Here is a 14,074-nt window from a genome sequence, read left to right as displayed (position 1 = left end):
GGGTTGTCTTGTAGATAGTCAGTAAAAGAGCTAATACCATACTGGCAATAAACTGGGTTTCATTTAAAACAGAAGCCCTCTACAGTAAAGGCCTAAGCCATCTCTACTTCCTGAGATGACTGAGGTTGTTTAACATCTGCCAGCTCTCATCATGCGCTCAACATTTTTCTGTAATTTAACAAATGCATTATTTTATGCCCCCGTGTATTCTGTAAGGTGCCTATTAATGTGCAGACTGACTTGTATCTGTCAGATGAATAGTTGCACACAAGATGTGGAGTTTGTGCAAAAAAGTAGCAGAAAGTTGTAATTATTTAGTGGAATATGTGATATCTAAATGAGAAACTTCCCTCTGGGCATGTTGTTCCTGCACACTCTAAGATAACTTGTACTTTCCGTGCAGTAAATGGCTATGAAATCAAAAAGGAGAAAAAAAGACGAATCCTTTCTGCACTTAAATATTGAACATTTAGAAAAGGGAGTCTAAGTCTAACAGCAGTTATATAGTATTAATACCAATGCTGGTATTGGATTGATATTAGCGTGACAGGATCGATATAAGTTCACAAGGTCTTTTAGGCCAATTAAAATGTGAAAAATTAGCAGATGTTGTGTGCAGTTATAACTATTAAAACACTGAAATTTCTCAAATGAAAACCAGTGAGCAGTTTATTATGAAAGATCGTGTTTTTTCTCTTATTATTGGTCATTATTTAGACAAAAGTGTTTTTATATGATTACTCGATTTGTGTTAAATATGTTATTTTTAGAAATGGAAAAAAAAAAGGTTTTTTTGTGTTGACTGTCAGGTATATTTTATTTATAGCCTTTCGGGCAATTAAGAGAAGTTGAGCCGCTTTGGAGACCTGCACAATTATATTCCAGGTTTCCAAAAAAAAAAAAAAAACCGTTTCAAAATAAATGAAAAGCTGAAAGGTGTTAACTAATTATTGTGGAAAATAAAAATCAGTGATTTAGTAATTACTAAAATATGTTAACAGTTTGCAAACAAATGATTCCTCTCATACATCATAAGCTGCCTATTATAGGCTAAAAGTATCAGTATCGGTATCGGCAGTACTCGCTCTGTGTTTACTTGGTATCGGGTCCATGCCAGCGTTTGCAGGATCGCACAGCACTATTTTCAGGACAAAAGACCCCCAGTCTTCACACAGTATCGCGAGATACCTCCCCACCGAACGTGAAGACACCGAGGTGTGTGTATGTGTGTGTGTTTGTGACGCTGCGTGGGGGTGTCCGCCTGATGTCATTAAGCAGGAGGGGAGGTTGAGCTAGCGGTGGGCATACGGGTGGAAAGCATAACAATAACGTCCAGGCTAGGACTCACAGCGTTGCTTTTGGATTGAAATACGCAGTGTTTTAAACTCCGGGCTTCCCATCACCGTGGTACGGAGCAGGAGAACACAGGAGTCGGGTAGAGGCTGGTAGGCTAACGGACCGAAAGCACCAGATGCTATTCCAGCGGAGAAGGAGAACGGGGTCCCAGCAGCAGCAGAAGGTGATGGGTTCTCGTTTCCCTGACGGGTAACAACAAACCTGAGCTAAAGACAGAAATAAACGCGGATATTGCCAAGTGAGGGGAGCTTTCTTCTGTTCTCCGGCACCTCCGTTTGTGTGACATTGTTCCTGAAATGCTAGCGCAGTTGCGGTCTCGGCCGTCGAGCAGCCTCTGGGCCGCAGCTCGGCACACCGAGCCCGAATCTGGGAAATAGCTAGCTAGCTGCCTGCTAGCCGCAGCTGTACCCCGATGCCGCTGCTGCTGCGGCTGCAGCTGTTAAAACGGATCCAAAAAACAACTCAAGCTGTTTGGGGGCTCGGTGCTGATTAAATTATCGTTTTGCATTAGCGAGCTACAGCAAGCACTTGAGATGTGATACTTTTGTGCCTCGTATTTGAGCCTTTTGTAGCTGGAGGCTTTCGCTTGGCTGACGCGAAGGAGCTAATGTTGCTGCAAAATGCACAGCAGAACCACAGCAGCAGGCTCCTGTTGAAGGGGGCGAGGTTGGACTGATAACGGCCACGGTGTCTCTCAGCACCCCCGGAGTCACATTTTGGACATTTTCCCACGTCATTCACAGCTTTCTCGGCTGGCGACATGGATAAACTAACGATCATTTCAGGGTGTCTGTTTCTGGCAGCAGATATCTTTGCAATAGCCAGCATTGCAAACCCGGACTGGATCAACACCGGTGAATCAGCAGGTAAACAAGGCTGGCCATTTAAAGCACTTTTGTGGGAGTGTGTGCGTGTTCTGTCTTTACATTGCAGCAGTGTGTGCCATGAGGTGATCTAAAGAGAGAAATATCCCATTGTGTGTGCAAGGGTTTCATCTGCAGCAGCATCTTTTGTCTTTCACAGCAGCAGCAGCAGCATTGTTTGTAAAGCTGATCGGTTTCATAATTAATCAGCACTTTGGACCTCCGACATAGACTTGTCACTACTTGTTCTTTTCAATCAATCATTGAGCCTATATAGTGTCATAAACATGTCCATCATGAGACTGAGGGATGCTCCTGTGTACATCAATATCTACCTTGTTGACAGACAGCTGATGTTTGCATAGCAGTGGCTTATATTTAGTCATTTTTGTAGTGAATGTTTCCTTTTTTATGACAAAAAGGAGAAATAAGTAACAGAAAAACATTTTTTAACAATAGTGTGTCACATTGTTTTCCAAGCATAAAACCCACCTGCAAACAATTACATGAAATTCACAAAGAAAGTGCAAGATATTTGAAAAGCTAGAGCTGGAGACTGTGTCTTTAGGAAAGCTGTAGAGCAGCTGGCTGATGAAATGGTGAGCTGAGTGTGTTTTTAAAGTAATTTATCAAGGAAGGAAAGACAAATTATTGCTTGGACCACCTTGTAAAATCAGCCAAGGATTCCTTTTTTTGATTTCAGCATCTATAAACTCAGCATCTTTAGATTAAAAAAAAATCCAATCATGTTATTGCTTACATATTACTTTCAGACATTAAGAAGATTCATGAAGCACTAAAAGTAATCCTGAGTTAATGCAGTTGACTTGACTTTTGAAGTGACCTCCGTGTGATCAGTCCCATAGCCAGCATGTTTATTTGTGGCGCTCCGGCTGATTTGGGATGGAAGCACGTGCTGTTCGGCCGTTGACAGACAGCTGCTACTCTTTGTTCCCTCTGCAGGATGACAGCTTAGTAACTGGGTCATGGAGGGTTCATCATCCACCAGTACACATGCACACTGCGTTTGCTTGGTGGAATAACTAATCTGCAAAAAAAAAAAAAGTCTTAATAGGATGCTGATGAAATGAGGACGTTGTCTACAGTGACTTCAATTTGATCGAGCTGCGTAATTGGTCTCCAGTGCAGTTTAGTTCTGGACACTTTGTCTCAGTTCATCTAAACTTAGCACACTGCAGCCACAAGAAGTGTGCATGGTGACTGCACGCTGAGATCTTCACTTCTGTACCTGCATGTGATGAAAGTTGAGCCATTGCTATATTTGAAGTGGAGGATTGTGATGAGTGTGGGCGTTGTTATTGGGGTGGATGTTGTACAGTGATCAGGTTCCCTGTTGCTGTCACTCTTCTCACTTCCCTTCACAGGTATCACATTTCTCTTTGATGACTGAGATGTGGCCACTCTTGGATGGTTTTATGTGGCATGTGGGTGATAAACCACTCGTGTTCATCTTTTTCACACCTTTTAAATTGGTTTTTCTCTTGTCATTTTAATAATATATGAAGCATTTGAAATGCATAATAGGAGCTTGACGTAGGTTTACAATGAGTGTTAGTCAACGTTATGTAATGTCTTTTCAGTAGTTTCCCACAGATTTGAATTCTCTTTGTGAGAGTAGCACAGTTTTGTGAGTGTTTCAATGGAGGAGGGACAAGCACACTAAACAGTTCTGTTTATTAGGGCTCCTTGATTATGGTAAAAGTATGGTAGTCATAATCTGAAGTATTTTGTTCAGTGTTGGGATTGCAGTTATTTACTATCATATAGGCGTTGGAAAAATGTAGCTTTAATCTGTCTGTGAAGGTTCTCAGTCATCCAGGTCATCGTAGTCAAAGGAGCTTGCAAAGAAAAGCGTCTGGACTTCTTTAACTTCTTTAAAGAAGTCCAGACGCTTTTCTTTGCAAGTAGCTTTAATCTGTTTGTCCACTTCGGGGTTGTGAGTGGGCTGGATTCTGTCTCAGCTGTCTGTAGGATGACAGGCAGGAATGCACCCTGGACAGGTCGCCAGTCTTTTGCAGGGCATTCATGCTCACATTTAAGTCAGAATCCTCAATTAACCTAACCCATGCATGTCTTTGGACTGTGGGAGGAAGTCAGAGTGGCTGGAGAGAACCACCAACCAGACTGGATTCAGTACCAGGAACTTCTGGCTGTGATGTAACCTTGCTAACCACTACACCGTTGTGCTCCCTGCAATTTCCTTAGTCTTTTAATTATATTTCAACAAAACTAAAAATTCTACTTAAAGGCAAAATGAGCACGTGATTGCAAAACAGTGTCATTTTCATTAGAATTTAATTTGATTAAATACACAGCCTTACAGTGGATTTATGTCTCTGTTCCCAAATCTGCAAAGCCCACTTGCATAGGCTATTTTGTAGGTTCTATATAGATTCATTTCAGATGTGTGTATTAAGCTTTACTTGGATTGGATTGGTTGGATTTAGCAGCTTTAACAACTTAAGGAGTTATACTCCTTAAGTTTAGAATTTGTTTCTAACAAACCAAAATGTGGTTCTGTTTCTTAATATACTTTTCAACACCTTAAGGATGCTTATAACCAATATGTAGTTCAGTTTTATTTTTATGCATACATATAATTGAAGGAACTTTATATGGTAAGGTAACCTTGTAAGATATTAGAGATGGTACAATCAGGTGATCCTCTATGACTAGCAATTTGGCAACAGTGGGGAGGAAGAACCCCCTGTTAACAGGGAGAGACATTCAGCATAACCAGGCTCAGGAAGGTGGAACCATTTGCTGTTATCTATTGGGGTACAGAGAATAATACCAATAGAACCAATTGCGGTAGTCATGTAAATCCTGATATTATGATTTCGAATGAGACAGTTATTCATTACCACAATGGTGTTATAATTAACTGCACATCACTATATCAAAGTGCATTATTCCAACTCTTTCACTAAACCAACTGCAAAAATGAACACACATCCACGCCGGCACTTTCAGTGTATGTGGGAAAACTGAACATGCTTGTCATCATAGACACAAATCAAACCCCTTTTAGCCCTGTGGTTCTCAGACTTCTTCTGCAGGCCCTCCCCTCTCAAAGATTAAAAAAAATGTTCAAACTACTCTTTCCCATCCTTACAGTGAACCAATATAAACACACGCTTGCATTGCACATATAAAATTTCAGTGTGTGAAATTACTGGAAAAAGGAATGCAGAACAAATTGTATTGTAAAAGTGGTGTTTTACCTAGTTTGGCTTCATTCTCGCCCACACAAACCATGGATCATCATTTTTCATTGATTTTTCTCTGGGAACTATTTGACTATCCATCATTAACATCCTTCCAGGCACCAGTTAAAAAATATTTTAGGCAGAAAATGGTCTCATGAAGAATTTTTTATTGTTATGTATAACTTGAGTGTTTGAAAGGCTCTGTGGTCTTTCAGCATGTATGAGATATGCAGCATTACTTTTTGTGGTTTTTCTATTTCTATCTGACTTTTGGTGTTCGTTAATTTGCCTTAGGGCTCCTTGTCATGCCTTAAGCAAACTTGTCCATGCCTTACTAGCAGTGCAGAGCTTTCTTTAACATCAGTGCCTCACACTGATCCCTATATATAACTATGGGACCTCCCAGGAGTCTAAACCATTGCCTTCCTATTTTCAAAAAAAAAAAAAAAAAACTGGACAAACTAAATATTTTTGGACAGCACTACTATGCAAATGAGACAGAAATGTAAGAGATCTTCTAGTAGCTTCACACAGCCATAACCTTTCATTTATGTATTTAAAAAAAAAAGAAGACATAAAGTAATTCCTGAGTTTATCAGTGTATTGTGAGCTGTTGCCATTAATTGGTCTACCTTGTACAATACCTTGTGGCATTATTTGAATCTGTTAAGGCGTGAGAGTCCCTGATAACTCCTCACATTCCAGCCAGCTGTGTCCTTCAGCTTTGTTGTTGTCTTATCCGAAAGCTCAGTGCTTCCCTTAAAGGACCTCGGATCACCATCTTTGCACACGAGTGTATTTGTACTCGGAGCACTGAGAAACGGTCACATTGACCTTTCTCAAGACATATTGAAGTTTTGCCTCCGTCTGTCGTGTGAAGGCATGACGAATAAGCGACTTAACATGTCCTCAGAAAATCATTTGGCACCGATTGCCTCTTCTTGTTATTGCCTGCAGTAATTGCAGTTGGGTTTGGTTCACGTAAAGACAACCCCCCTGTAAAAGTGCCCAGTACGAGGGTGACCACTGTTCTCCCTCGGCACTGCAGACAGAGAGAGTGGATCCATGACTTTGTCCTCACCTCAGTGTGATATTCTCAGGCCGTAACAGCTGAGGCTGATTTCCTGCAACGAGCTTGAAGACAAAGCCATTGTTACAGCAATGTCAGACACAAACTGTGGCTCTCAAAAGCTCCGCCAACGACTGCCCTCCTGCAGATACTCGTCACTACAGTGGATGTCTTTCTCTTGAGCCTGAGTAACCTCTGAAAGAGTGTGTGCAACTCGCACTTAAAAATGCATAACACCTCTGTGGTTCAGGATGCCGGATCCAAAGCCGTTGATGACATACGTACCATGGTTTTTAACTTTAATTTCAGTCTCAAACCTTAAAGGCAACCTCTTCACAAAATCAATTTTGTACAAGTGCTCTTGTCAGTAGAGTGCACCAACACTTACCATTCCAACAAAACTCTTTCCTGAGATTACTTTGGATGTGTTTTATTGCATGCAGTGAGCTACTGAATGAGCTGAAATAAACAAAAAGTCCTGCTGATGTGCTCAGAAGGCGGTAGTAATGACTTATCAAGACTCTTCAAGTAAGTTCCTGACACATGCATTTACATTTTTATCATCTTCTCATCACTTATTGTAAATAACCTACCCACTACAGGAATTTTCCATTTAAGCATGAGATGTTTATATTACCCCTAAGTGCCTGCTAGTCAGTATCACTTATGTAATAATAAACAGACAAATTTATTTTCGACTGCATCAGCTCTAATATGCTTCTGTGGGTTTTGATTGTGCTCGAAAATCTAAATGGACTATGTTTAGAGGAGTTGATGATGGTTTAAAGTGGACTGATTTCAGCAACTTGCAAAAAAAATCATGAAAAAAAAATTGTAAAACCACAAACAATTACATAACACTGAAAGGCTACAGCAACGTTTGGCAAAATTACAGTATAGTGAGTCAAGTGCCGAAGAACTGCTGCTGTAATTCTGACAATACCTAAAATAGATGAAATGGGAGACTATTAAATCCTGTTATTTTAGGTGTCTCTTTTCAAAGCACAAGGGCACACAGTGTCATTGATACAGAGCAACTGAAACCGGTCTGTCCAATTCTCCAGTTACAGGGCTGCAGTGCCAGCAGATTTGACCTGCAGTTTACCTGAAATGTTGGAAGGACACAAACACAGCTGCAGAGGTGGGAGATGTGACCATGTTCACCACCTTCAGGCACCGAATGTGTAGTCTTGAGGCATATAACTGAAGGCGATACATTTTTTGTAAACAAGGATCTACATGGCTACTTATTCTTTTATAATTTAATGACCTGCTTCCTGGAGAAATTGACGTGGTAACTTATTAACAATTAAAGTGTATATATATAGGATGCGGCAGCTGCAGTTCTTGTTCAAGTGACTTGTTTCACAAAACTTTTTTTGATGATGACAGCTGAGTTGTGCTGCAAAGCAGCAGCACCCTATAAATTACATCACAGCCCTGATCAGTTCACGGCCTTTAAGCTATATCCATACAGGAAGTGATTCACAGTAATGTGGAGGACCATTAGACATCTTTAAGAGACTACATGCAACTGCAAAAAAAACCCAAAACGTTAGCAATATGAGCAATTAAAGTGACTACTAGTGACAGTGCAGAATACCGGTGATTGACATATGACCTTGTACTAAATACGTTAGAGGGTTACCTTGGCAACCAGAGTCTGCAGTATCCAACTGTCACCTTGGCATTGCTCCCTTTGTGCACACAGCTTTTCTTTCTCCCCCAAAAAAACTACGTTGTCTCTTACGCCATAACCTTACACTTTATCTGACATGCGCCTAACTCATTTAACTACACACTGGGTTGCCGCAGCCCACAACGACTGAATGATGTGGAAGGTAACTGCAGGAGGTTAAAAGGGGGTTTCCAGTTGAGTGATGATGTACATTTCCTGCAGAAGTCTAAATCTTTGAAAAATACGCCAAATTAAAAGTAAAAGGTGCGTCTTTTGAGATGTGGTGGTTGCAGCAGTAAGACGCAACTTTTGCTTTTGCTCTTTTCAGCTTTGCTACAGCTTGGAGAGTGTCTGGGGACAAGTCACCGTAATTGCAAGCTATGGGCGGCAGCGGCCAAAGCAATCCAAAGAGGTTTTTGGTGCAGCACTGTATACGTTTTTTGCAACCAGTTTCACCTGACGACAACAACTAGCAGGTGTTTTCCTAGCAACTGGTAGTTATCAGGGAGTCACTGATTGGTCTCTGGGGCCTTGGGTCCTTCTTGTGTTCTGGTTAAAAGTCAAAATGATTCCAAATAATAAAAACACACTAGCAATCACTTATTGGTGGGCTGATGGTGTCCTTTTTATATTAGTGAGTGTTTAGTAAATGTTTTATTTTTTTTAAATTATTTACATTCTTTTAAATTTACTCTGGATGGTAAGGTTTGTCCATTTAGCATACAGTCATTGTTGACTGTGGTAGTGAGGAAGGTCTTCATGAAAACTGCTTTGTCGGGCTGGTGTTTAAGTTTGGGGATTTATGTAATTTACTCTAATTTCTCTCTCTTTTGTTTTTTGTTTTTTTTGCAGCTACGAGCATCGTTTTATATTTTGAGAAGTGTTTTTCTCTTTGTTTACGCTTTGGGTCATACGTTTCCATTCATGTCAGTGTTTGTATCCCATTTGTCGTCAGTTTGCCTTGGTTTACATGTGCGTTTGGGCCGCACACAGCTGTGCTCCACTGCCCCTGCATGTAAGTGGGCACTGGAAAAGCCCCCAGCAGCAGCAGCAGCAGCAGCAGCAGCTGTTGACTGCCTTGACTTGCCCATTTGACGCCCACCACAGTTCAGAGGCCTGTTTGACTCATCCCTCCAGAGCTTACAAACATCAGCTCCCCCTGTGCTCTACTAATGACAGCATCATCATGCTGAAGATAAGCAGACACAGCGCTCATTTCCTCTCATTTGGCCCGAGACATGGTGAGAGGAGTGTTTTGATCATAGCGAGCACAGAGCTGACTGCGGAGTAACAGGGCGTGATGGGAGCGTGAATGTAAGCAGGGCATCAAATGGAGAATTGGCCCATTATTTTCCGCTAATGAAAGAGGGCAAAAGCCACGTGAGAATTGTTGGCGTTTGATTTATGCCTGTTTCTAGCAGGGCGAGGATGTGTTCACGTTACAGCTTGTGAATGTTTGCTCCATCTTGTATTCACTTTTAATTGAAGTATGTAGTGTGACTCATGAATTCGAGCCTCTGTTTCCTGTCTGGATGTAATCATCTTCTGGTTCCGGTGGGCTCTCAAGTCAGAGCCCACCGGGCTGTCTTGCTGTGATGTGCTTTGTCAGCTGAAAGAAACGCACATGCACTGGCTATGTTGCACAAAAACTACAGCTGCTCAGGCTTCGTTCTTAGACTGCGATCTCTCTGCTCAGCATTATTTATGACCCCCCAGCAGAACTGTGACTTTTTGGCACCGGTTTTAAAGAAAGTTTAATGTGACTTTACCTTGCTATAGCATCCCATTCAAGTTGTTTAATCCTCACTCTGACCTGTTCTTATCTTGCCATTGCAGCTATCTACTTACTTAGGTAGACAGCTGCTTCTTATTCTTTTTTTTTCTTTTTTTTTTTGTAATTTTAATTTTAGTAATTTTAGTATTAGTAGTGGACGATCCCCCTTTGCTCTTATTTTGAAAGTTTAGCCTCTGCTAGCCAGTCTTGCCCATTATAGCTAATATATTCAGAATATGTGAGACACTCAAATCTCCTGTTCCACCATCTTGGACTCCATCTGTAGACAGTAGTCCTTGTTCTGTACAGGAGAATTATTGGGAACTAACAAGAACCTTGAGCAAGTGGAGAACAGTTCATGTGCTGCTCCACAGAGGAGAACAAGGACTCTTTTAAAAAAAAAAAATGCATTTATTTATTTTTTGACTTGCTGTCTAGGTCATGTGGGAAACATTGCTTTGGCTGAAAAGAGCCTTAGGTCTGATTAGTGGTTTCCACAGCTGCCAAAGCTGAACTACTGTGTCACATTTCTTTTAACATCAAACGCACACAAAAAAAACACAAAACCTTCAAGTTGAAGTTGCAGATATGCTGGCTGTAACAACCAAGAAACGTTGTTTGTAGAACTTCTTGATGCGTACTCAGTCAGGTAACTTTATCTGGACGTAGCATCCAGAAGATCAGAATCTGGATGCTACGTCCAGATGAACAGAATCAACCTTTTGGGGTTGTTTGCAGAACGTTTTGACATGGACTAAATCAAGTAGTTTTTCAACCACAAGATTGATTGAAATTTATGTACTCAGCATCACAATATAGGGCACGTAGACCCACGCTGCAGCAGGTTAGTTTTTCGCTGAACCCAGATCAGCTCTTGACTTCAAAAGGAGGCCTAGTGTACTTATTTCCAGCTCCATTTTCCATAAGCTCTGTTAGCAAAGCTTTGCATTGTTCACAACTCACAGCGATCCTTATTTGTCTTGGTGCCGCTCGTCAGTTGATCCACCTGAAATTTGCAGCGGTTTCTTGTTGGTGTGTTTGGACAAAGTTTGAGGTAGAACATCATGTGGTATCTTCAGAAAAAAGCTGCGCAACACGTTGTTGTTGTTGCTTTATAACCGTTAAAGTTTAAACTAGAACAGTTTGTGCGCCTGTTTGTTGAATTGTTTACCTGTGTCCATGTACCATAGCGTGCCTGCCTGCTGTAGGGCAGAAATTCCACAGAGAGCTTGTGAAACAGCAGGAGGCCAGAGGATCCAGGGGAAATGGTCGTAAACCGGTGCCATTAAGATGTGCTATCAAACGTTGGCCTAATGCTCTGCTGTTCCCAGCACCAGTCCTCACTCACCTTCTGTTCTTTAATTTGTTCAAGGTTACTCTATAATACTGGGCTGACTTGAGGAATAGACTGTTGAGTAAGCTGTGAGCCATTCAGGTGCCAGTTTTGTCATAAACCACGACCTCCTGCTTTTCTTCTTCTTCTTTTCGCTGTTATTACGTAAGTGTTCTGCACAGTGAGAACTAAATTGCCAAAGCAATAAGGCAGACTGTGGGGTAAAATTGAAGGCAGAAAACAACATTTTTACTTGGTGGAGTGAGGCATATGTTTCATCGGTGGTGTTCCAGTGTGGATACCTCTCTCTCTGGAGCTGTGAGTTTTATAATGCAACACTTAAAGACTCCAGAGGCGTTTCTTTTGAGCCACTGGCATTGTTTGTGTGGGCTGGGCTGTGTTTGGTTGTTGGCGTAAAAGCTATGCTTTCGTTTGCTGTTAAAAAGGGTACAGGATTTCCTCTGGACAGCCTGCAGAGCTTACTACGCCCCCAGGGTCAACAAGAGCACTTCTCTCACACAGGCTGTTTGGATTCAAGCACTTAAGCATCATATATTTAATATGTACCAAGGTTATAAAATGTCTAGATTTGGGTGCCAGACGAACAAAGTGCCGCACTTGACCTTCTGAAATTCCAGCTTGCATACTTGTCTCACGCTCGCGTCCACCCACCTGCCGAGCCACTGTTGAACTTTTATGATGTCGCCCACACAGCCTTGCCTTTTCACTGAATGGGGTTATTTTGTGGTCAGTGTTTACCACTGCTTTATTTTTCTTTTCTCAGATTATGTCCTAAAACAGCAGAGAAAATTATCGTAGTATTATTCTGAGCATACTTTTCACCACCAGAGCTTCAGCTGACAATTACTTAACTTTCTTTTAGCAGTTTTAGATATACAAATGGTGTTTTTATTTACTCTCTAGAGATTTGGCCTACAGTGGTGCTCTGAAGTTCACGGTCACTTTTTGGAGGAAGTTTTATAAAGACATGAACGAGAGACACGGCACACAAATAATCCTGAAGACAAATCTGTGGCAGAACTCTGAGCCAGGCAACCACCGAACTGGGAAACCCATACTGAGGCATTTGTATTTATTTTAGTAAAGACGTAACTGTGATTATTGTATTGTTGGCTTACTGTAGCCATAATGAGCTAGGAACACTGATCGGGGCTTGGGAGGTAGAATGTGCCATCTACTAATCGGAAGGACAGTTGTTTGATTTCAGGCACCTCCAGTCCACACGTGAAAGTGTCCTTGGGCGACACTCTTAACCCAAAAAACATGAAGTGTGAGTGTGTGCATGATTGTTATAAGGCATTGATTAAGGTGTTTTATCAGTTTATTTGTTAAAAAGCAAAAAAAAGTAAACTACACAATTATTTTGTCCATGTTGCAGAAAGTTAAATCTCAGTGTTTGCTGTTTTATGCGGGGGAAAAAAAAATCATTATTTTCACCAAAACAGTCCAACTCACAGAAAAACCCACCCAAAGCTGTTTGGATGACTTAAATCTAAAGAAGTCTCAGTGTTGTCTGTTATTTGTAAAGGTGTTGGCGGACAAAGAGTGCTCACAGGGAAGAACAAATATTATTTCACTTCCTTTTGAAGTACTTTTTCCTGGCTCATAATTGGTCTTTAGGGGGGGTGACTACACATGAAAGCATGATTGGTCCACATAGTTGCAGTAACCCCGTGCTACCTTATTTTGCAAAATTACTGTTATTTCTGGCCATTTAATAAATATGTATTTTATGCTTGAGTAAATGAAACCCTTCTGATTTTTTTTTCTTCCTTAGTGCAAAGCCAAAACCTCTCTCGGAGGTTTCTTTGGGTATTTTTTTCTTTTTTGCTGGATGCTGGCAAAACCCTGCTTGTCTGATTTCTGATGAGCTGTCAGCTTTCTAAACACATCCCCGTTCAGTTATTTACACATGGAAGAAATTACATGACAGCTCATCACGTTATGCCAGTGTGCACTATCCTCTGATGAAACCCCACCCTGAATCCCCCTCCACCCCACAAGTCTTTCCAGATAGACACTACTTAGCCCTGCAGTCTGTCGTCTGCCCTGAACCTGTGATCAGCAAAGACCTGAGCAGTGTGACGCTGTTCTGCTTACTCAGGTAGAAAATCCCCTCGAGGATGTGCTTTTAATTGAATGGTGTCTCCAAAGTGGCTGTACTGCTGGAGCATGATCCCGCTCTGAGTACTGGCCTTCACACTCTGGCAGAGGTTTGCTAATGACTCAGCCTGAGGAGCTAATCCATTTGTCTCCCATGCCTGATCAAAGATGGATAGGTACTGTGGAACATTAGGCAATGTCATGTTTCTGATAGCAGATGTGCACTACTTAAAGTCTCTGGGCTCTAATTGTGTGTAGAAGATGAAAGATGGAGAGGGTGGATTTAAAGAGTAGGTATATTTTCTAGTCTTTAAAAAAACTTAAAGATATTTCATATTCGACACAGTGGGTAGCTCTGTATTTTTGATTTTTTTTTTCTCATATTTTTGCACTGAATGCCCTTCCAATGCAACCCCAAAGGGATTTCTGTCTCCTCCCAGGGAAAACTGGGGATCTTTTGCTTGTTTGCCGATTGTGTGATATTGAGTGTTGTAAAGCGGCTCAAAATTTGTCTGATATTATTGCAGTTTCTTACAGCGTGTCTGTGATTAGCAACAAACCTGTGTGGGATACATCCAGTAATTGGCTGGATTGATTTAGTCTTCACCCTCTCTGCTTGAGTGTGAAAATGCAAGAAAAAAAATGTT

At 41.3% G+C, this 14,074-nt stretch overlaps 1 protein-coding gene across 1 annotated transcript in view; it reads left to right on the top strand.

Moving 5' to 3' along the window:
* The first annotated feature begins 1,152 nt into the window (after positions 1–1,152).
* The window catches only part of mosmoa (modulator of smoothened a), a 29,173-nt gene continuing 16,251 nt past the window's right edge, over positions 1,153–14,074 (top strand). The window contains exon 1 of the mRNA XM_084926022.1: positions 1,153–2,222. Coding sequence (XP_084782148.1) covers positions 2,117–2,222 — 106 coding nt within the window. The 5' untranslated portion in view covers positions 1,153–2,116. The remainder of the gene's footprint in view (positions 2,223–14,074) is intronic.

Source organism: Perissodus microlepis, chromosome 4, assembly GCF_051167445.1.
Source record: "Perissodus microlepis isolate ML-2025 ecotype Zambia chromosome 4, ASM5116744v1, whole genome shotgun sequence".
NCBI lineage: Eukaryota > Metazoa > Chordata > Actinopteri > Cichliformes > Cichlidae > Perissodus > Perissodus microlepis.
This window is presented reverse-complemented; position numbering and strand designations above follow the sequence as displayed.